Raw genomic sequence first — 26,076 nt, forward strand, 5'->3', positions numbered from 1 at the left:
CCTGACGACTCTATGACTGAAGAAATACCTCCTAACATCCCTGTGACTCGTCTGAGTCTTCAACTTCCAGTTGTGACCCCTTGTTTGTGCCCCCTCTCTGGAATATCCTGTCTCTGTTCCACGCAGCATTTTATATGTCGTTATCATGTCTTCTCTGACTCTCTTGTCCTCCAGCGTCGTCAGTCCGATTTCCCTCAACCTTTCATCGTAGAACATTTCCCTGAGCTCCTGAACAAGGCTTGTTGCAGACCTTTTTGCACTTTTTCTAACTTCTTGACGTGCTTGACCAGGTGTGGGTTCCAAACTGGTGTTGCGTGTGTGTGTGTGTGTATGTCTGAGTATGTGTGTGTGTGTGTGTGTGTATTGGTAATTTGCAATGGATATATTATTAATTATTTATGATGCTTCCAAATACGATGAGTTGTGTAACACAGATGTTCAAGAAAGAACACTAACACACAGACAGCGTATCCCACGACCAGTATGATAAACATTCCCTGAAATGTAAGATTTTTTTGTGAGTTAAAAATAAAAGAAATTGCCTTAATGCAAATCGTACTCGATTATTGTGTAAAAATTAAAAAAACTGGTATATTTAAATTATAGCCACTTTTGATGTTTGAAAAATAGTTAAATATTTATTACCCGAATGTTACTTATGGAGAGGTTGGTCCTCACTGTGATCTTAGTGGGAACATTGACACACACTGTTGAGTTTGGTTCAGTGGTTTTTAACCACTGGTAGAACAACCCAGCCTCAGTCATTCCCATCATTCTGAAAAAATAGACAAATTGATCGCTATCAATTTCCATGGGATACACAAGTATTATGAATATTTCTAAGCATCTATGATGTTAATTTTGTTAATTTTGACCAAAAATCATCTGCTTCTGTTATTCTGAATATGACAAAAAAAGAAAGAAGAGATATTTTACCAATATGAGCCCAGAATACTAAACAAAGAGAAAACATATGGAGAAAAGAATAAAGAAATCAGTGAGGCAGAGAATCCTGAGACAGTAGGATGGACATTCATATCTAGGCAATAATAGTCTGAGGGAAAACTTGAAGAGATATCCAGAAACTTTTCTGGAAATAGAGTAAATATAAATGGCAGGATCTATACACAGGGAGGGGCGAGCCTTTTTTTCAGTGATTAGGAAATTAAGATTGAAAAATTATGTAAAAAAAAAATTGATGTAGTCAGTTTGTTTCTATCATATTTCTAAGTATGGTTTTCCTTAAAAGTAATTTTTTTGTTCTTGCTATCATCAATTTACACAAATTGACCCACAGTCCTTCTAGGCAAGATGTTACATATGATTGGGATCCGTCTCTTAGATCTAACTTTATCTGTAATTGACCTGTACTTATCCAGCAGCTCCTCTCTCCTACCCTTCCTGATGTCATTTCCACCAGTACTGAGACAGATAATGGGCTTGTTCCTATTACCTGACATAATATTATCCAACGTGTTGACTATGTCATCAACACCAGCTCCAGGGAAACACACTGTCTCAACTTCCTATCTCTATTACAGAAAGTATGGTCCATATACCTTACCTTTGAATCACCAGAATGTTCTTACCTTTATTAGCAGGGGAATTAGTGGTACTTTTAACCTCACTACCCACTAAAGTACACTCTTCCTGGAGAACAGAGAATCGATTTCCTACCTTCAGGACTTCTCTATTAACTTTCCTTATTTTCATGCTTCAATCTGTAGTGGAGACCATCTCAAACTCACTCCCAAATCCATCTAAGCGAAGTAGAACCTCCTTCTTCAACACTTTAACCTGAGATTCCAAAACACTACAAGAGCGAGCCATGATGCTCTATAACTCTCCACACTAATCTCCCAGAGCTTAGGGCAGAATGACCTATCATGACCACTGACCTCAGTGACATCAAAGAACTTGGTTCTAGACTCATCACGACTAGGGACCCAAGGGCGGCCATATTCTTGGCCTATCGTCTCAGGATAGCCATCCAGAAGGTAAATGCTTGCTGCAGACTTGTATCCAGATTCTGAGGATCTGGAGGAGATTCATAATCTTTGATATTGTACTATTGTATTCATGTTGTGATGCCAGCCAGTTATTTTCAGAGATTGTCAGAACAAAGGCACCTCATGTTGTCACCGACGCACTACGCCATCTCAACCAACGCCTATTTGAGGTAGGGTAGGTGGAGAGGACCTCCAAGTCTTACAGAATGCTGGAAACAAAATTATAGAAAATTTTGTAACCAGCCCTAAGCTACATCTAATCGCCTTCAACAAGTCATGTGATTACGTTGTCCTAGTAGATAGTACACATACAAAGCAATGAAGATATATGTAAACCTTTTAACGTACGTCCAGGAAGAGTGGCCACATGAGTGGGTGACGCATAGTGCTTGTGTCCTGAAAATTTCTGATAGAACTGGCTGGCGTCAAAGCACTCACTACCTTGATGACTCACCGAGACGTACGTCATCAAGGTAGAGCTTTGAAGACATCATCCTCGGTGACATGCCTTGCTTTCTTAAGATACCATCCTCAGTGGCATGCCTTGCTTTGTTAAGATACCATCCTCGGTGGCATGCCTTGCTTTGTTAAGATACCATCCTCGGTGGCATGCCTTGCATTGTTAAGATACCATCCTCGGTGGCATGCCTTGCTTTCTTAAGATACCATCCTCAGTGGCATGCCTTGCTTTCTTAAGATACCATCCTCAGTGGCATGCCTTGCTTTGTTAAGATACCATCCTCGGTGGCATGCCTTGCATTGTTAAGATACCATCCTCGGTGGCATGCCTTGCATTGTTAAGATACCATCCTCGGAGGCATGCCTTGCTTTCTTAAGATACCATCCTCAGTGGCATGCCTTGCTTTCTTAAGATACCATCCTCAGTGGCATGCCTTGCTTTGTTAAGATACCATCCTCGGTGACATGCCTTGCATTGTTAAGATACCATCCTCGGTGGCATGCCTTGCTTTCTTAAGATACCATCCTCGGTGGCATGCCTTGCATTGTTAAGATACCATCCTCAGTGGCATGCCTTGCTTTCTTAAGATACCATCCTCGGTGGCATGCCTTGCTTTGTTAAGATACCATCCTCGGTGGCATGCCTTGCATTGTTAAGATACCATCCTCGGTGGCATGCCTTGCTTTCTTAAGATACCATCCTCGGTGGCATGCCTTGCATTGTTAAGATACCATCATCGGTGGCATGCCTTGCATTGTTAAGATACCATCCTCGGTGGCATGCCTTGCATTATTAAGATACCATCCTCGGTGGCATGCCTTGCATTGTTAAGATACCATCCTCGGTGGCATGCCTTGCATTATTAAGATACCATCCTCGGTGGCATGCCTTGCATTGTTAAGATACCATCCTCGGTGGCATGCCTTGCATTGTTAAGATACCATCCTCGGTGGCATGCCTTGCATTGTTAAGATACCATCCTCGGTGGCATGCCTTGCTTTCTTAAGATACCATCCTCAGTGGCATGCCTTGCTTTGTTAAGATACCATCCTCGGTGGCATGCCTTGCTTTCTTAAGATACCATCCTCAGTGGCATGCCTTGCTTTGTTAAGATACCATCCTCGGTGGCATGCCTTGCATTGTTAAGATACCATCCTCGGTGGTATGCCTTGCATTGTTAATATACCATCCTCGGTGGTATGCCTTGCATTGTTAATATACCATCCTCGGTGGCATGCCTTGCATTGTTAAGATACCATCCTCGGTGGCATGCCTTGCTTTGTTAAGATACCATCCTCGGTGGCATGCCTTGCTTTGTTAAGATACCATCCTCGGTGGCATGCCTTGCATTGTTAAGATACCATCCTCGGTGGTATGCCTTGCATTGTTAATATACCATCCTCGGTGGCATGCCTTGCATTGTTAAGATACCATCCTCGGTGGCATGCCTTGCATTGTTAAGATACCATCCTCGGTGGCATGCCTTGCATTGTTAAGATACCATCCTCGGTGGCATGCCTTGCATTGTTAATATACCATCCTCGGTGGCATGCCTTGCATTGTTAAGATACCATCCTCGGTGGTATGCCTTGCATTGTTAAGATACCATCCTCGGTGGTATGCCTTGCATTGTTAAGATACCATCCTCAGTGGCATGCCTTGCTTTGTTAAGATACCATCCTCGGTGGTATGCCTTGCATTGTTAAGATACCATCCTCGGTGGCATGCCTTGCTTTGTTAAGATATCATCCTCGGTGGTATGCCTTACATTGTTAAGATACCATCCTCGGTGGCATGCCTTGCATTGTTAAGATACCATCGTCGGTGGCATGCCTTGCATTGTTAAGATACCATCCTCGGTGGCATGCCTTGCATTGTTAAGATACCATCCTCGGTGGTATGCCTTGCATTGTTAAGATACCATCCTCGGTGGCATGCCTTGCATTGTTAAGATACCATCGTCGGTGGCATGCCTTGCATTGTTAAGATACCATCGTCGGTGGTATGCCTTGCATTGTTAAGATACCATCCTCGGTGGTATGCCTTGCATTGTTAAGTTACCATCATCGGTGGCATGCCTTGCATTGTTAAGATACCATCCTCGGTGGTATGCCTTGCATTGTTAAGATACCATCCTCGGTGGTATGCCTTGCATTGTTAAGTTACCATCATCGGTGGTATGCCTTGCATTGTTAAGATACCATCCTCGGTGGTATGCCTTGCATTGTTAAGATACCATCCTCGGTGGTATGCCTTGCATTGTTAAGATACCATCATCGGTGGTATGCCTTGCATTGTTAAGATACCATCCTCGGTGGTATGCCTTGCATTGTTAAGATACCATCCTCGGTGGTATGCCTTGCATTGTTAAGATACCATCCTCGGTGGCATGCCTTGCATTGTTAAGATACCATCCTCGGTGGCATGCCTTGCATTGTTAAGATACCATCCTCGGTGGCATGCCTTGCATTGTTAAGATACCATCCTCGGTGGTATGCCTTGCATTGTTAAGATACCATCCTCGGTGGCATGCCTTGCATTGTTAAGATACCATCCTCGGTGGCATGCCTTGCATTGTTAAGATACCATCCTCGGTGGCATGCCTTGCATTGTTAAGATACCATCCTCGGTGGCATGCCTTGCATTGTTAAGATACCATCCTCGGTGGTATGCCTTGCATTGTTAAGATACCATCCTCGGTGGCATGCCTTGCTTTCTTAAGATACCATCCTCAGTGGCATGCCTTGCTTTCTTAAGATACCATCCTCGGTGGTATGCCTTGCATTGTTAAGATACCATCCTCGGTGGTATGCCTTGCATTGTTAAGATACCATCCTCGGTGGCATGCCTTGCTTTCTTAAGATACCATCCTCAGTGGCATGCCTTGCTTTCTTAAGATACCATCCTCGGTGGTATGCCTTGCATTGTTAAGATACCATCCTCGGTGGTATGCCTTGCATTGTTAAGATACCATCCTCGGTGGCATGCCTTGCTTTCTTAAGATACCATCCTCGGTGGTATGCCTTGCATTGTTAAGATACCATCCTCGGTGGTATGCCTTGCATTGTTAAGATACCATCCTCGGTGGTATGCCTTGCATTGTTAAGATACCATCCTCGGTGGCATGCCTTGCATTGTTAAGATACCATCCTCGGTGGCATGCCTTGCATTGTTAAGATACCATCCTCGGTGGTATGCCTTGCATTGTTAAGATACCATCCTCGGTGGCATGCCTTGCATTGTTAAGATACCATCCTCGGTGGCATGCCTTGCATTGTTAAGATACCATCCTCGGTGGCATGCCTTGCATTGTTAAGATACCATCCTCGGTGGCATGCCTTTCATTTCTAAGATAGCCTGTCAGCGATTGTATTAGATATATATAATTGCGCTAATTTAGGAATGTTTAGGTGAGGTTTTTGGTCCAAAAATAAAAAGAAGTATATCATTGTCAGTGAAAAAGCTGTCTGTCATTCAGTAATAGAATTAATTTTTGGAAAAGTTTAAATTTTAAGAGAGTATTTGGCCTATTCGGCAAGTTCAACCTGTTAGGATGGGCATATGTATATACCAGTCCAGCTATAGAGAGAGAATATATATATATATATATATATATATATATATATATATATATATATATATATATATATATATATATATATATATATATATATAATTAGATATACGCCGTGGCGTATAGGTCAAACTCGTCCAATAGCAAGAACTCATTTAAAATTAAATCCTTTCTAATATTTTCTCTTATATGTTTAAACATATATATTTTTAATTTATGTTATTGTAAAAATTAATAATTTTGTACTAAAAGTACCTTAGAAAACTTACGTAACCTTATTATAAATAGCACGATTTAATTTAGCCTAATTCAATTAAATATATATAGATTGAGACACTTATGCAGCATATGGGAATCTTTATTCAGGAAACGTTTCGCCACACAGTGGCTTCATCAGTCCAATACAAAGAGGAAGGCGTAAGGAGAGGAGGAGAATGAGGTAATCAGTCCCTCAACCTGGAGTCGATGTGTTCAGTCCATCATTCTACAAGATTGATGGACTGAACACATCGACTCCAGGTTGAGGGACTGATTACCTCATTCTCCTCCTCTCCTTACGCCTTCCTCTTTGTATTGGACTGATGAAGCCACTGTGTGGCGAAACGTTTCCTGAATAAAGATTCCCATATGCTGCATAAGTGTCTCAATCTTCAACTTGTCGGTTTTTCAAACCATTCATCACATAAATATATATATATATATATATATATATATATATATATATATATATATATATATATATATATATATATATATATATATATATATATATATATGTATGTGCAAGGAATTCGCAAGAGCAGGCGAAATATACACAAACACTGATCTCTGGCTGAAGGAGACTCGAACCTATAAACCTTGGAACAAGGTACGCAGTGCATTACCATTCTCACCACACTGGACCAATACCTGGGCGTCCAGCTTGCGGTAGACGTTGATCCAAGGCAGCCAGCTTTCAGGGAGAAGGCTTATAGCTTTTCATCTCATGTTCTGCATGCATCAGCATTACTAGAGATTTTAACATATATTTCCCCTGCTCTTGCGAATTCATTGCATTGTTAAAGTCTCTAGTAAGGCTGATGCTTGCAGGGGATGAGATGAAAAGCTGTAAGCCTTCTCCCTGAAAGCTGGCTGCCTTGGATCAATGTCTAGCGCAAGCTGGACGCCAAGGTATTGGTCCAGTGTGGTGAGTATGGTAATGCACTGCGTACATTGTTCCAAGGTTCGTAGGTTCGAGTCTTCTTCAGCCAGAGATCAGTGTTTATATATATATATATATATATATATATATATATATATATATATATATATATATATATATATATATGCAAAACAAACACTGTGAAAGAATAGAAAAATTCCATTCGCTTTCGTGACTACTCACATTATCAAGGATAATGTGATTAGTCACGAAAGCCCTTGGAATTTCTCTATTCTGAAATCACCTATTTACTGTGATCTTACTGCATATATATATATATATATATATATATATATATATATATATATATATATATATATATATATAGGGAGGTACCACCTCTAGAGCTGTCCTGGGGACCCTCATCCTCAGATAAAAAGAATAAACTTGCTTCAGGGAAAACGCAAGGTTCTCCCTGAAGCTGTTTGAGAATTTATTCCTGCCACCCCCCCTATATTTAAAATATATTTTATTTAAAGACAAAATACATTGACAAACATTCACAAAAATACAATAGAACGTAAAACAACATAGACAATAGCTCAGAGCTACATCTCGAATACTTCGTCCAGCTCCCTGGTGGTGGGCCACATGCCCAGAATGCTGCAGGCATTTCCTCTCTGGATCGCGACACTGAGTCTCTGAAAGAGGATGCTGGCTGCCCTGTGGTCCTTGGTGGTTCCTATGATGAGGTTTTCACCCAGCTCTTTGAGGAACTTTAGAGCACACTTGCCCCATGCTCAAAGGTCTCCGATCCTATTGGGATGGAGTTATAGCAAGGGGGAAGGTCTTCATATTTGCGGATCTTCTGGGTCTCCCTGTTGCTGGCAGCTCCACCCACTTCAGCTACGAAGTATGGTAAGTAGGTGTCTGCCAATGTGGGGGCACAGGTGTAGTCCCATGCAATCTGCTTTCCATCATTCCAGGGTAGCATATTGGCTCCATCAGGACGCTTTTGACTTTCGTCTGACCTCTGTACTTGGGGTTCCTGTTGAGCTGGGCAACGGGCTGTGGCGAGGCTTCTCTTTACGATGTCATTGACCTCCTCATGTCTGGCATACTTCCCTTCTGCTGTGTGACACACGAGACCATGAAGTCCGAATTGATCAGCTGTCGCCCTGCCGCAAATACACCTATGTTCGGTGAGGATGGAAGCGGCTAGGAGAAAAGCAACACCAATCCGAATGGCCTGTGGGTCGAGTCGAGTGCCCAGAAAGGAATTAGGAACAGCTAAAAGGAAATATCATGAGTGTGGTGCCTTCACTGCCAGGAGACGAGCTCTGTACTTTCCTGCAGCGTTGGTGAGCAATGTGTTGGCGATTTTTTCCATGATCAGTTTGTCTCAGTGGGACTGTTTGTGCTTTTTGGGAGGAGCTGGTCTACTGGAGGAGTCTGCAAGGGTGTCCCACCGCATCGCTGCTTCAGTAAACCTGGTATCTTGAGCTGCTACCATGTCCCTCAAGTGTTCGGAGACAATCACGAAGACAGAAAAGCAGGTGAAGCTACGTGCGTTGCTTTGCGCACCCCTATACCTCCCATTCGCACTGGAAGGGTTTCCTGATCCCATTGCTGATCAGGGCCTTCTTAAAGGTTGATCTTGGGTGTGCATCATATTTGTCTAGTGTTGGGTTGTCAAAAGAGGGTGCACACCTCAGGAAGTAAGTGAGTCTTGGCATAGTAAGACACCTTGTGAGGAGATAGGAGCATCACTTGCCTCAAGATCGCTTATTCTCTCCTCCTTTCTCATCAGGTCATTCAATTTTACCTTGAGGACAATCTTGATGTCCTGGTGACCCAGCGGCGCTCCCCAGAGGGTACTGTTGGACGGAGTGGTAGTAGAGACTTCCGGAAGGATTCTTCACGCGGCATTGATTATTTCCTGGTTTGCTGTGATGATTTCACACTTGGAGGGATTGAGGCTGAGTCCCAAGTCTTCTTCCTGTGCTTTCACCAGTTGTAGGCCCTCTTTCAGGGACTCTTCAGTACCTGCCAGAGTGCCATCATCCAGGTACCAGATGTTGAGCTCGCTGCGTAGGCTGGAAGTTAATTCTCTTACAGGAGCGAGTGGGTTACCCTTCTGAACACCCTCTGATGAGAGAATTTCATGACCTCCAAACAAAAGAATTGAGGATTTGCTGTAGCCGGTTGAAATGAAGGGAAAAAGACTGGGGAACTGATCCTGAACAGCCAGGAAGAAAACACCTCTCTTTACCATATTAAAGGAATTTCTAAAATCAAGTTTCACTACGGCCTTGTCTTCCGGTAGGCCACTGATGTAGGTGCTTGCCGCATGAGCTGCGGCTTCACTGCCTTGAGAGACCCCAAAGCCCAGTTGGTGTGGCTGGAGTAAACTGGCAGCTTCTAGGTGAACGTTTCTTACTGCTGCTTTGGCAATGAGACGTTGGAGAGTGTTACCAACAGCAATGGGTCTGATTCCCCCATCTTTCTTCTTCAAAGCACGTAGTGGGGATCCAAAAAGAAATGTTTAATTTCTTCTGGGAATCGCCCAGCCAGGCAGTTATTGGGGAAAGTTGTTAACTCAGTGAGAAGAATTGATGCAGATGTACCTAGTACTGGATTTATTAACTCTGTGAGTTGTTGTGGTCGAATTCCAGTGTAACCTCCTACAGATCCTGCTGGAAATGACACGATCGCCTTATAGACTTCTGATTATAGCAAAATAAATTGTTCAGTGATTGGGTCTTCCTCAGGGTTGTTGTTGATGGCTATGGTGTCCCTGGTTGGTTGCTTGTCTCTTAGTGCTTGGGCTGTATTCTCATTTTTGGGGGCTACAGTGTCGTCACTTGTAATTATTCTGAATGCTCCCACTGTGTTACCTTCGATTTTTTTGCTAACCTGTGCACAAATTTTCTCGTTTTCAGTGGAACTTTTCTTGGGTCTACCTCTGTGATTCCTGCGATGATGGGGCAGAGGGACACAATTCTCAGCTCTTGGGTAGTTACGCACTGCCTTGATGACTGATGTGGTTAGCAGTTTGACAGACATTGCAGAACAGGAGTACTTCGCGCCATGCTTAAATGGTGCCTCGGGCCTCTAAGTTGGTGGAACCTCCATTCACCTACTTAAGAAGGTCTGTGAATTTCCCTGCTGCATACGGGCGAGCCGCTTTAGGGATGTGGGAAGGGTGCTGCTAGCAGTGGATTTGAATGCCAACAGAAGGTTATCGCAAGTGAGGAGGTTGCCATTGGAATTATCATCTGCCTGTGGAGGCTGTGGGCAGCTCTCTGTTGGGGGCATATGTGATCCTGCACACCCATGGTGTGCATTAATAAGGCCATCCCTGTTGCGTGCTCGAAACTCTCCACACACCTGACATGTGCATCTTGTTTCATTTGTTGGGTGCACTGTTTCCCTGACTTTGTGGCTGGATGGCTGCATCATCTGCCATACCTCAAACTGTGTAGTAATCCCAGGCTGAAGGGAAAATGGCGCATGGCACATACCGCATGTGGTTCATGGTGGTTGATGGGGGGAGGAGATGGGTCTCCCGTCCTTGTGGTGGGCGGTGGAGGAAAGGGAGGTGTGGAAGACGTGTGAGGAGGAAGAGTAGGGCACTCACTCCCAGACATGTCACTATACACCACTATGCTCTGTGCACGACATGTCACTATACACCACTATGCTCTGTGCACAGCCCCCACTATAAACAACACACCTCTATACACTAAACATGCTATGCACATATCATGCGCATGCTAAGCACATACTATGCACTATATACACTATATACACGGTGAACAAACACTCCATTGTCGTAACATGAGCGCACAGTGTATGCGTGCCTTTATATATATATATATTTATTTTTTTTTTATTATCACACCGGCCGATTCCCACCAAGGCAGGGTGGCCCGAAAAAGAAAAACTTTCACCATCATTCACTCCATCACTGTCTTGCCAGAAGGGTGCTTTACACTACAGTTTTTAAACTGCAACATTAACACCCCTCCTTCAGATATATATATATATATAAATATATATATATATATATATATATATATATATATATATATATATATATATAAATTTTTTTTTTTTTTTTTTCTTTTAACAAGTCGGCCGTCTCCCACCGAGGCAGGATGACCCATAAAGGAAGAAAATGTCCAAAAAGAAAATACTTTCATCTTCATTCAACATTTTCACATCACTCATACATAATCACTATTTTTGCAGAGGTGCTCAGAATACAGAAGTTTAGAAGCATATATGTATAAAGATACACAACACATCCCTCCAAACTGCTAATATCCCAAACCTCCCCTTTAGAGTGCAGGCATTGTACTTCCCATTTCCAGGACTCAAGTCTGGCTATATAAAAGCCGGTTTCCCTGAATTCCGTCACTAAATATTACCCTGCTCACACTCCAACAGCTTGCCAGGTCCCAAATACCATTCGTCTCCACTCACTCCATTCTAGCACGCTCACACATGCTTGCTGGAAGTGAAAACCCCTCCCACAAAACCTCATTTACCTCCTCCCTCCAACCCTCTCCATGTCATTCTACTTTGATCCATTCTCTGTAAATGACCAAACCACCTCAACAACCCCTCTTCAGCCCTCTGACTAATACTTTTATTAACTCCAAACCTTCCCCCTAATTTCCACACTCCGAATTTTCTGCATAATATTTACACCACACATTGCCCTTAGACAGGACATCTCCACTGCCTCCAACCGCCTCCTCACTGCAGCATTTACAACCCAAGCTTTACGCCCATATAAGAGTGTTGGTACTACTATACTTTCATACATTCCCTTCTTTGCCTCCATAGATAAAGTTTTTTTGTCTCCACATATACCTCAATGCACCACTCGCATTTTTTCCTTCATCAATTCTATAATTATCCTCATCCTTTATTAATCCATCTGCTATCACATCAACTCCCAAGTATCTGAAAACATTCACTTCTTCCATACTCCTCCTCCCCAATTTGATATCCAATTTTTCTTTATCTAAATCATTTGATACCCTCATCACCTTACTCTTTTCTATGTTTCCTTTCAACTTTCTACCTTTACACACATTCCCAAACTCATCCACTAACCTTTTAATTTTTCTTTAGAATCTCCCATAAGCACCGTTTCATCAGCAAAAAGTAACTATCAATTCCAATTTTGTATTTGGTTCCCCATAATTTAATCCCACCTCTCCCGAACAACCTAGCATTTACTTCTTTTACAACCCCATCTATAAATATATTAAACAATCATGTGACATTCCACATCCCTGTCTAGGACCTACTTTTACTGGGAAGTAGTGTCCCTCTCTTCTACACATCTTAACCTGAGCCTCACTATCCTCATAAAAACTATTTACAGCATTTAGTAACTTACCACCTATTCCACATACTTGCAACATCTGCCACATCACTCCCCTATCCACTCTATCATATACATTTACCCCCTTTCATTCTAAGTAATGCCTCACGCATCTGCCCCACACTCACGTCCTGCTCTTCTTCACTCCTAAAAGATGGTATACCTCCCTGATTCTGCTTTTGACTCTCGCCTCGGCAGGTCATAGCAACTCTCCTTACTCAGTCTCCCTACGATCCCCGTTGGGGAAGGGAACCTTTACCAGCGTTGTCTTCGCCTTGACTTGCACGATGAGCTACGCAAATCGTGTAAAGACCAAGCCAAACAGTGGTACCGTTGATGATTCAAGGAAGCTTGCACTTGCAACTGTTGTGCAGGGAGCATTGCATGTGAAATTCAACGCTATTCTGTCACTCAAAGAAGCACTCATTGTTGTGTGTAACGATGATGCTGAAGCAGAGAAGTTACTCACTACAGAAGCCACCACTACTCTTACTGCTAAAGGGTTCACTGTTACGTCTTCTGCCCTCAGGGCAAGGAAATCAGTATTCCTGAAAAAACTGGATAAGATTCTGACTTCTCAAACAATTGCTGAACTAAAGTCATCTATTGAAACTCAAAATATTTGGGCTACTGTTGACAGCATTACCAAAATCCCGAATGCATCGTCTATGCTCAAGGCCACCTTTACCGACGTGAACATGGCTGCCACTGCTCTGAACGAAGGTCTTGCTGTTTACTACTACTACATCAGTCCCACCTACATAGAAGCAGAGAGATACCACTACATCCAACATTGCTGGAACTGTTATTCTTATCTTCACACCACCAAAGCATGTCCAGTAAAAGACAAGAAGTTCTGCACTACATGTGGTAGTGAGGGACACACCTTCAGTTCCTGTACCGCTGCTGCTCCAACACAACCAGCGTGTTTAAACTGCAAGAGTAATGATCACCATACACTGGCAGCGAAATGTCCTACTAGAAAGGATATTATAAAGAAAACACAAGATGCAGCAAAGAAAAAATCCACCAACAACACACCAACGTATGCCGCAATTGCAAAGTTGCAAGCAGACACTACAAAATTACTTCAAGCATCTACTCAGCCCGCCTCCACCACCGCCACCATCACTCCTCCAACATGTGACGTAACGAAGATTCACTACTGTCTACTATACGTCCACATGCAGAACATGGCTGTACCTGGATCTTTTAACTCTACCATCAACGAGTTATTTGCATTAAATAACATGCCATCATTTACATTTCCAGCATCTCCACCTTCTGAAGAAATTCTCAAATTCACCAAAGATTTATCACCACCTCTGCTGCAGAAGCTCCATCACCACCACCAACTAGTGACGTCACTCCAACAACGTCCAATGAGAAGCCTCCACCGCCACCACACCTCACTGAATCCAACCAATCAGAAGCCTTGCCACCAGAAACATCTTCCTATTCGTCAATTGAAGATGACAATGAATCAACACCACCTTCCTCAACTCCACCACCGTCTTCTCCACCTCACCTACGTCCACCATGAAGCAATGCCCCAGCCCAAAGACTCGCCGAGAACTCATCCAACATCTCCAAGACAACACTGCAACGTACATAACCGACGAAAAGCCATTCCTTACCGTCAACCATATAATTCACCAACTCCAAACCAACGAACTCTTCTACAGATGTCCCATAAGTGTGATACAACTCTCTAGAACAAAATTCAAAGCATTGATAACCGCATCAAGAGAATAACTAACTCATCCTGCTTGCTGCCTACTGACACTCTCAGCTCCTGCCGCTGCCTTCGCCATCATCTCCTAGAGAGCCAAGCAACGACATCATTCAAGCCTCTCCATCTACGCCTCCAGTACTTCGGTATCGCATGTCCCAAAGTGGTTGGGCCACTTGCCTTGATTCCTCCTCTTCCCCTCCTTCCCATCCTTTTCCAGTTATTTCCATCCTTCCTCATCCTTCTTCCTTCCCATCTCACGACTCTCGTCGTCTTCTTCGATTCGATTCGATATACCTCCCTGGCCAGTGCATGAAACTACCGCCTCCCTTTCATCATCGACATTTAAAATTTCCTCAAAATATTCTCGCCATCTAACCAATACATACATTATATATATATATATATATATATATATATATATATATATATATATATATATATATATATATATATATATATATATATATATATATATCATATGAGAAGTTTTTACAAAGTAGAAGTGATGCAAGGAGGGAAGAGTATATGGAGAAAAAGAGAGAGGTTAAGAGAGTGGTAAAGCAATGTAAAAAGAGAGCAAATGAGAGAGTGGGTGAGATGTTATCAACAAATTTTGTTGAAAATAAGAAAAAGTTTTTTGAGTGAGATTAACAAGTTAAGGAAGCCTAGAGAACAAATGGATTTGTCAGTTAAAAATAGGAGAGGAGAGTTATTAAATGGAGAGTTAGAGGTATTGGGAAGATGGAGGGAATATTTTGAGGAATTGTTAAATGTTGATGAAGATAGGGAAGCTGTGATTTCGTGTATAGGGCAAGGAGGAATAACATCTTGTAGGAGTGAGGAAGAGCCAGTTGTGAGTGTGGGGGAAGTTCGTGAGGCAGTAGGTAAAATAAAAGGGGGTAAGGCAGCCGGGATTGATGGGATAAAGATAGAAATGTTAAAAGCAGGTGGGGATATAGTTTAGGAGAGGTTGTATGGAAGAGGGTAAGGTACCTAGGGATTTTTTTTTTTATATTTTATTTAAAGCAGTTCATACAATATACATAGATAGTTTCGTATATATATGTGAATAAATATATATAAAAAGAGACATTATCAGTGGCTCTGATCCTGCCCACTAAGTAACACTATTCATTATGAGTCTGATATGCACCTAACTACATAACTAACATAATGTACAATGATACAAAGCACTTACAATATTAGTGACTCACCCCCCCCCCCCCCCAACATTTACGTAATTGTTATTATTACACTCAAAAAGTTGCGCTAAACCACAATGATGAACATGTACTTTAACAGTATTATATACTCCATATATTCTCATTTTTAGTTTAAAACATTACTATGCGTTAATAAAGAAAAGACGCCTTAGCTGGTCCTCCACAGAACTAAATGAAATTACCTATGTGCAATACACTTACACGTTTATCTATGAGCCGACATGAAACATAGACTCCACAACATCTTAAAACTATTCAATGAACTTTTAAAATACTGACAACTATTATACTTTATGACAATATTTGTATAATAACACTGCTTTACTATAGTGAACAATGTCAAACAATATGATAACTGTACACTGGATATTGAAATACACACTTGTATTACATATACCAAGAATGTATATTATTAAACACGTATTGTCTTGTTCAACAAATTCTAGATGTTTAATGACATGTTTCAGAGCGATTTTTAGACTTGCTCTTTCACGCACTATGGTTAATAATACAACATTATAGCCCCTAATCGAATTGGTAAGCCGCCTCTTGCTTCTCAGGAAACTATGCTTAATAATCATGATATTCTATATCCATATAATTCATTTTACCCTCCCCCCTTTTACAGAGACCAGTCCACCCAGCCATTACGACACTAATGCGCGCAACCCTCTCACAGTCATACCTCTATACGATACCGGAAAATCTCTGGCCCATCTACGTCCATACACTACCTCATTTATACACTTTGTTCTATAGAAGTGTCCTGCTAAAGCCCTTATTCGTTCCTCCCCCCCCACTTCCCTCATCACCCACGATATATAGACATAATCTACCACTAAATACATGACGGCCCTCCTCACACTATCTCCCACTCCCTCTATATCCAAACTCAGTGCCCTTAATACCACTAACCCACTCCCACCCACCATATCCAACACTCTGCGTAACCATAGTCGTGCCCGCTCGATATGCTCACCACATGATATGCTGTTTCCTCCCCCCCCACACAAAACACAACATTGAGACTTCAAAATTCCCATCTGATACAGTCGTACTTTAGTTGGCAAAATCCCATGTAAAAACCTATACATAGTTTCCTTCACCCTTGACTTCACCCGTAACTTACTGAAGTCTCCCCAGATTCGTGTCCAATTATATAATGGAAAAACTGTCTCCCCTTCCAACACCTCTTGAACCCTTTCCAACCTCCCCAAAACACACGCCGTTACATTTTCCGGATTTCTTACTTGTAATAAGTATCTCAACATACTCGTACACTCCTCTAATTCCCTACCCCCCCACCACCGCCTCACATCTTCCATCACTTTTCTCACTCTGACACCACGTTCCCCGCCCAATCTCAGATAACAATGCTTCACGTACATGCTCTTCAGTCTGCTACCCAAAGGAATTAAACCTAAACCCCCTTTTGCCAGCGGTGTCATTACAACCGTTTGCCTCAGCCAATGACAACCATATCCCCATATAAAATTCAGTACTTTCCTTTGCACTTGCCGCACATCTTTCGCCATCAATGGGTACACCACAGCCACGTGCCACAATTTAGGATAAATGAGTGTATTAACTACAATGACTCTCTGTTGTATAGTCAAACCACTCGTTCTTATTCCCCCTAACCTAAGCAATACTCTTTGCACTACCCTTTTAGAATTTGCCTCTCGAGTCTCCTGCGCTGCCCCTCTGTACAATACTCCACAAATTTTTAACTGCTCTACTACCTGCCATCCAAACTTTTTTCCCAGTTCCCCTCCCACCCATGACCCCACCTCCAGTAATTTCGACTTCTCACTATTAACATTCATACCTGTTGCTCCACTAAATATTTCAACAATTCTACTTACATTCTTTAACCCCTCCTCTCCCCCCACTAAGACCGTCGTGTCATCTACATAGCCAACTATACCCGTAGCACCCCTAAGTCTTACCTCCCCCTCACTTACACCAACATTTATCAACCTATATAATGGGTCTTGCAGACATGCAAATAGGATCTGAGACATGGGGCATCCCTGCCTCAGCCCCCTACCCATACTAACCATCTTCCCCACCCTTCCATTAATTTGCACTCGTATTTCTGCACCTCTATATAAAGTTTCCGCCCACTGCACGATTTCCTCACCGAACCCAATCTTCCTCATAATCATCCATAATGTCTCTCTCTCTACACAATCATAAGCCGCCTTCCAATCCAACGCAAGAACACCTCCACCATCCATCCTACGCTCCTCTATATAACCTTTTATCCTCCCATGCCCACTAAACATTGTTCTCCCTGGCACACCCATCTGTCCCCCATCTATAACCTTCCCAATTACTTTACGCAATCTATTACCTAACACCCTGGCAAACAATTTATAATCCCCGCACATTAATGATAAACCTCTATAATCTAGGATGCTATTCTGTACTTCCCCCTTTGGAACCATAACTACTACACCTGTCCTTTGTGTTAGACTCATGCTTCCCTTATCCTTCATTACATTCATCAACTGCACCAAGAATTCCTTCATGACATCCCAGTTGCTCAAATAAAATTAATTTGGGATTCCATCTATCCCAGGTGCTTTCCCGACACTCATCCCTTTTAATGCCGTCCTCACTTCCTCTTCATCTATAGGCCCTTCTATCATCGCTCTATCTGCTGACTCTAGGTTGCTCTGTATCCCCTTCTCTAAAATCTTCATATCCGCTATCTTTCTGTTTCCCCCTCTCATATATATCTCAAACCACTTATCAGCATAACCACTCATACTTTCCGTAGTTACTAACCTCTGTCCCATCGTATACCCTCCCACATCCGTATGTACGTCCAAATTCATCATAGTCATTGTCTTCTGTCGCGTCTTTAATCGCCGCAAAACACAGGCGGATGGCTTATCTCCCCATAAAACATCTTCCAATCCACCTCTCATTCTCTCACCATCAAATCTTGCATTCTGCATTTCCATTAATTGCGCTTTGATGCCCTCAATCTCTTGTACTGGATAAACCCCACTAAAACCTTCATAGCACTGTTTCAGCAGCCCTTCCAAATATCTCTGTAAGCCATATTTCCATTGACTTACCTCCTTTCCTTTCCTCATATAAAAATTTTTGATTCCTGGTTTGGCATATTCCTCCCACCATCGTAGGATATCACCTCCTTTTCTCCCCTTGTTCCACTCCTTTGTCCACCACTCAACAAAACTATCACCGTCTTCCTGCTCATCTAACAATCTCACATTAAGTTTCCAATAACTCATGTAACGCTTTGGTAAACCTCCCCATCCCACATCCACGACCACTCCTCTATGATCTGAAAACACTACATTTATAGTTTCTGTAGTAGCCACCTGTAACCCGGGAGAAGCATAAATACGATCTAGTCGTGCCGCGTATCCTCTCCTCACATATGTATGCTCCACGTTCCACCCCTCCCCCCTCACAACATCCGTTAAGCCAACTCCCCCTAAAACATCTCGTAGAACCCCCAGAACACACCCTGCATCCCTCGGCTCCACATCTTTTCTACGTATCACACTATTCCAATCCCCTCCAAATAATGAATAAACAGGTAAACCCCGCATATGATAAATTAGTGTGTCCCTTACAAATTCCTCTTTAACACGTCTATTACTGTCCGCCGGCATGTATACACTCACAAAACACACACGTACCCCACCCCATGTCCCATCCACCCTCGCTACTCTCCCATCTCCCCCTTCTTCCCAATGTAACAATTGGAACGGACTGGTCTCAGCTATTAAAACTGCAGCACCTCCCTTAAGCTTCCCAGTATACCCAGCATAAACTTTATATCCATCTACCGACAAATCCCTTCCATACCTGAAATTATGCTCTTGTAAAAATACTACTTGTATGCCAAGTCTCTTTAAAAAAACACTAAATATCTTACGCTTTACATCAGCCCTTAGGCCGTTAACATTTAAGGTTAGACACTTAAAAATGCTAGCGGGGGCTTACCAATCGACCGATATCCTTGCCTTTCCTTACGTTTTTGCTGAACATTCTGATCGCATTGTCCATTCTTTGCCTCACCTTTCCTCTGCCCCTTTCCTCCCCCCCCTGTTATTTTTTTTTTTACATCCACTGATAGTTTCTTACCAGTTCGTTGCGCTGGTGTGAGGACATCATCACTATCAGAAGCCCCTGCCTCTCTCTTAAGTGATGCCTCTACTATGTGCATTCCCTCATCTCCACAATCTACGTTGTGTACTTCAACCACAACCTCACTAATCCTGTTTAATTGCTTATCCCCAACACCCACATTACTCACCTCTTCAATTCCTTCCTCACCTATAAGTTTCCCTTCTGACACCATGCTTAGTGTCTCGCCCTCATTCTGATTACCTAAGAATTCTTGAATAACATTATCTATTGTAGCCGTAACCTGACTACCCAAATCCTCTCGTCTCACCTCATCCTCCAAACGCATATTCTCAATAACCTGAGATACCTCCGGTAATGTTACACATTCTTCCGGATTGTCTTCCACGATTTCACTCCATGTTCTATGATCTTGAAGATGCTCCCCTGTAGACTGGGTCGTCACCTCTCTCTCCTTCCACACACCTTTTCCCTCTCCATTTTTCTCAGGTGTTGATCGACGAGGACACATTGCTGCTATATGATCAAAGGCTCCACATAGTCTACAGGTTCGTCTTTGCCCCGCATATGTTACATATACCTGTATTCTAAAGTCACTCATAGTCACATATGATGGTATAGATTTGCGCAAAGACATTTTGAGGGTAAAGGAGCCCTCACGCAGTCCACCATACATATTATCAGACCACCTTCCAACTGTTGCCTGATGTATAACACCATACTCGTTGAATGTTGCTTTTATATCTTCTTCATCCGCTTCAAATGGGACATTCCGTAACTTTACCCAAGTATAATACTTGGATACGTCCCTCATGCATACTTCCAGACCAGGATTAACCGTCATACACACGTCTTGGTATTTTTCCACCATCTTGTCATAAGTCGCAGCCGTCACAAATTTCACAAATATCCTTGTTGCTCCATTTAAGGCGATACCATACAGATCGTCTTTGCTGATGCAGTAGGTATCCCGTAGTATAGCAGGCAGCATAACAGAGGCATTGGTTTGATAAACTGCTCCTTTCAACACCTCAATACACACAGTGTTGATTCTCCGCCTGATAGCCTGCGCCATTTTGTGAAAATCACTCAGTGCTACCAACAGGTGCTAGCTCAACTGCCAACGTCCGTCCTCCACCAAGGCTGAGTGACAATGGTTGTCAGAGAGGTGCAGCAAACGTCCACCCTCACCAGCAGCTTGGCGAGGAATGTTGATACCTAGGGATTGGCTGAGAGCATGCATAGTTCCTTTGTATAAAGGCAAAGGGGACAAAAGAGAGTGCAAAAATTATAGGGGGATAAGTCTGTTGAGTATACCTGGTAAAGTGTATGGTAGAGTTATTATTGAAAGAATTAAGAGTCAGACGGAGAATAGGGTAGCTGTGAGGGAAAAGTTCAATAGATAGGAGTAGAGAGGGAATATATATATATATATATATATGTATATATATATATATATATATATATATATATATATATATATATATATATATATATATATATATATATATATATATTAACAATAATTTCATTGCCGGCTACTCGTTAAGGTAGGGTCAGTCTAGCTCCCGATATTCCCGCATTTTCTCCCCCAACCCCTAAATTGATAGTTTGTCTGCCGGCTACTAGTTAAGGTAGGGTAAGTCAAGCTCCCGTTTTTCCCGCCTTTTCTCCCCCTCCCTGAAAGTGATAGTTTGACTGCCGGCTGCTTGTTAAGGTAGGGTCAGTCTAGCTCCTGCTATCCCTTCCCCTCCCTCTTCCCCCCCCCCCCCGAAAGGTGACGTGTGGGGCTCTGGTTAAACAGTAAATCACTAGACTCACAGCTCCCAACTCTACTGTAAGTACATGCCTGCCTTGTATTCTAGTGGATTTATTGGTTGAAAGCTTCACTTTTGATCAATAATAAACTTAGTCTTTTCAGCCTTGCTCTATGTTGACTGTTGTAATAATCACCACATCTTTCAAGTATCAGACTTACCATGGGGAGTGATTATTTAAACAGTGGGTAACCTGTCTATCTTTCCAGCTTGGATGTCAGAGAGGGTCACCTGGCAATCAACGAGTAGAACAGGAGAAGGACTAACGTCCAGAGACTTCTCCAGGTTGTATTGAAGTACCTGTGCACCTGTATGAAATTGCAGGACGTAACTACACAGCATTGCAGTGGTAAAGAACCTGCTTTCCTGTCTTCGGGATAGAATACTCACTGGTATACTGTGAAGAACTAGCCAGTGGTGGTCACCAACACCTGCGACCCCCCCCCTATCATCAGCAACTGCTACGACTTCAACAACAGTGTCACCAACACCAGACACCCCAGTAGATATTAGCGTTGAGTTCAAATGTTATTTTATTCATTTAATTTTTCATTTTTCTTTCAAATAGGATATACCTTTCATGTTTTATTGTTTTATGTTTAATTTAATAAATAAAGTGTTTATCTTTGTGAATTATTATTTCTTTTTCTATTCATTAATTTTCCTGAGGAGGAGCCAGCCTGAGAAATACTGTCTGAAGTTGTTACAGGGCTGAGTACGCCTTCACAAGTGGCGACCTTGCCAGGATCAACTCTACTGAATCAAGATTCAACTCCATCTCGAATCTACCATTGGACCTTCAACACCGCATACCACAGACAGTTACCACCACCCATGAGTAATCATTCTCTATGGTAGGACTACAGTACAGGTATTTGAAAGATTTGGTGATTGTTATTGTCTCAATTTATTGTAAGTCAAGTCAGGCAGGATATAATATTTAATTCTGCCACCTAATTGTATATGTAGCTTGAAACACTTTGCAGGATTAGACTCTAGGGACTCGAGATTTTCCAGTGACAACTTGTTTCATTGAGCTTTTCATTGTTTCAAGGGAACTGTCATAGGACACTCTTGATTTGTTGGTGAGAAGATTGGATGGTCAAGGGACCCCATTCTACTTACTGTTTGCTCAGAGCCGGCATAGAACCCTTCGTTTTCGTTAATACATATTGTTTAATTGAAGCAGGGATCGAGCCCTCTGGTTTATTTACAGTTTGAGAGGAGCAGGGATTGAACCCTCCATTTTCTTTAATACCCGTTTCATTTCCCCTGGTAGTTTAAGTTATTCTTACAAGTATGGATGAATTCCAGTTTTGGATGAACGCTGGAAGTAAGTTAGGAATAACAGGGAAAAATTTAGAATCTTTCATTAGTGCTAAGATCGAGGAAAGACTTGAAAGAGAGAGAATTGAGAGAGAAGAAAGACAGTTAGAAAGGGAAAGAGAAGAGAAAAAGGAGAGAGAGAGAATCGAAAGAGAAGAGAAAAAGGAGAGAGAGAGAATTAAAAGAGAAGACAAAAAGGAGCGTGATAGACTTGATCGTGAGGACAGAGCTAAGATACGTGAGGAACAGGTTAAATTAAGGGAACTTGAGGAAAGAGCAAAGGACAGAGAATATGAGTTAAGAGAGAGAGAAAAGGATCGCGAGCTCGAACAAACTCGCCTTGAATTAGAGAATAAGAAGTTAACTTTCTCACAACAGCAATTAGATGAAGGAGTAATGGAACAACGTGCAGCTAGTGCACATATTCCAACACCTAATTTACCTCCCTTCACAGAGGGGGAAGACATAACTTCATACATTATCAGGTTTGAAAATACTGCTACCCTCTGTGAATGGCCTGCTGACACCTGGGCTACCAGGTTAGGAATGTTATTTTCTGGTACCGCTTTAAATATCTATGCAACTTTGTTGCAGGATATCATATGTAATTATTAAAGCAATCCTTAAAGCATATCAAAAAACCACTAATTCTTACAGGAAAGATTTCAGGTATGCCACCTTACAGCCTGGCCAGAACTTTCAGCAGTTACAGGTAACACTCTTTCGTTTGTTCGACTTTTGGATAGAGAGTTCAGGAATTGATCACAGTTATGAATCTCTTAGAGACTTCATGGTTGCTGACCAGTTCCTGACAGCTCTTCCCCACCAGATACGAACATTCATCAGAGAACGTAACCTGATTAAAGCTGAGGAAGTTGCTGAGGCTGCTGACCTGTATGCTGAGGCTCACAATTCCTATAAAGACCTAAAGTGATCGAACCCTAAGGGCAAGGGTTCATCAGACCTTAAGAAATCAAAGCCTCTAGTGGAAAGTAAAATGACTTCTTTTATTCCTGTTTGTCATTTGTGTGGTGTTAAGGGACATAAACGTCCAGATTGTCCTTCTAAGAAGGTCCAAAAAGTTGGAAGATGTTTTAAAGACTGTAATGACCAAGCACCCTTCTGTTCAGGAACAGTTAATGGACTTAATGTATCTACCATTTTACGAGACACTGGATGCACATGTATAGTCATTTCTGATAAGTTGTTCCCTAACCTTAAAGAAACTCATTCCTCTGCTATACTTTCAGACTACTTGGGCCGTACGGACACTTTTCCTACCATCCGTTGTTACATTAGGTCTAAATGGTTCACAGGTTGGTCTGAAGCCGTACTAGCTCCCAACACTTCTTGCTCCGTACTAATAGGTAATGTAAAAGGTGCCCTTCTTCCTTCTGAGGTTGACCTTTCATCACCAAAGATGGATATAAGTGTTTCAGATCCTCTTCCTGTAGAGTCAGAGAAGCCCCTCGAAAGTTCAGATGAGACAATGTCTCGCGAGATTCATGTGGGATTAAAAATCAGTGATGCTACTCTCGAAAGCGAGGTAGTAGGATCACCGGTTCACTTGTTAGATGAAAGTGAAGATATCACCTCCGATACCATAAATGTCTTGACTAGGGCTCAGACCAAACCCCAGGCTTCTCCTACTGTCCATCCTTTGATTTTCCCTGACTTTAAGCCTTTAGACATATCGAAGGACTCCTTTGTCAATTTACAACGTAATTGCCCTTCTCTTCAGAATTGCCATAATGCCGCTAAACAAAATCAAGTGATCCAAAGGAAAAACTTTTCATATAAATTTGAATATATAAATGATATCTTGTACAAGTCAGTATTCAAATTAAATTCAGATGAGATTGATTATTCCATCTTAGTTGTTCCAAGTCAATGCAGAGAGACTGTTCTTAAAATGGCTCATGACCTGCCAGTGGCCGGACATTTCTCGCATCGTAAAACCTTAAATAAAATTAGGGAAACCTATTTTTGGCCTAAAATGTCCTCAGATGTCACTACCTATTGTAGATCGTGTAAAGTTTGCCAACTGTCATCCTCCCGAGGTACCAGGCGAGTACCTATGGTCAAAATGCCTATCTTTACGGTACCATTTGAAAGAGTAGCTATTGACATCGTTGGTCCTTTATCTCCACTTTCATCTGGGAGACATAGATATATATTAACATTGGTTGATTATGCTTCGAGTTTCCCTGAAGCCATACCCTTAAAGACCATAACTACTACAGAGGTGGCTGAAGCCCTTTTGTCCATCTTCTCCAGAGTGGGCATCCCTAGAGAAATTTTGTCTGACCGTGGGACACAATTTACATCTGACTTAATGCAACATCTATACCAACTTCTGGGAGTGAAGCCTTTCTTCACCACACCCTATCATCCCAGCTGTAATGGAAGGATTGAGCGCCAGCATTCGATTCTCAAGTCCATTTTAAGGAAACTTTGCTCCCTTAAACCTAAGGAGTGGCATCGTTACCTACCCTGTGCTTTGTTTGCCATGAGGGAAGTTCCCAGTGACTCTTTGGGGTTTTCACCTTTTGAACTTCTCTATGGTAGACAGGCCAGAGGTCCACTGTCCATCCTTCATGACTTATGGACTAATGAGGAGGTAAATGCTGAGGTTCAGTCTTCTTACCAGTTTCTCCTTGACCTTAGATCCAAACTTGAGGAGACCTCTGACATAGTTTCGAAGAACCTAAGCTTGTCAATGGACCAGTACAAAACCTATTTTGACTCCAAAAGTCAGAGAAGTTTTAAAGTAGGATATGAAGTTCTTGTACTTTTGCCTATCAAGTCAAATAAATTATTAGTAGCATGGAAAGGTCCATATAAAGTATTAAAAAATTGTGGGAAAGTTGACTACCTCATAGAAGTCAAGGGGAAACCTAAGCTTTATCATATCAACATCCTTAAGAAATATTACCGAAGAAATTCGGTGTACTGCCTTAATAACTTTGACTTAGTTTTTCCACACGAACTTGATAAGACAACTGAAGAATGTAAAGTGTGCGTAATTGACACCTCTAACTTAGACTATAATGAAGAACTACATGACTTGGTGACTCTTGACCACTCGGATGCAACCAACATTAATATTAATGAATCTTTGGATGACCATAAGAGACATGAAGTACTTCAATGTGTGAGTAACTTTTCAGACGTCTTTACTGATATTCCAGGTGTTACCTCCACGGTAGTCCATAAGATTGACCTAGTGACGGACAATCCTATCAAACGAAAATTATAC

General features: G+C 42.1%; 1 protein-coding gene across 1 annotated transcript in view; it reads right to left on the reverse strand.

Moving 5' to 3' along the window:
* Positions 1–392: 392 nt before the first annotated feature.
* The window catches only part of LOC138852454 (probable glutamate receptor), a 234,986-nt gene continuing 209,302 nt past the window's right edge, over positions 393–26,076 (reverse strand). The window contains exons 10-11 of the mRNA XM_070083128.1: positions 646–775; positions 393–497 (exon numbers count right to left, since the gene is read on the reverse strand). Of these exons, the coding sequence (XP_069939229.1) occupies positions 393–497; positions 646–775 (235 nt within the window). The remainder of the gene's footprint in view (positions 498–645; positions 776–26,076) is intronic.

This window comes from Cherax quadricarinatus, chromosome 9, assembly GCF_038502225.1.
Source record: "Cherax quadricarinatus isolate ZL_2023a chromosome 9, ASM3850222v1, whole genome shotgun sequence".
NCBI lineage: Eukaryota > Metazoa > Arthropoda > Malacostraca > Decapoda > Parastacidae > Cherax > Cherax quadricarinatus.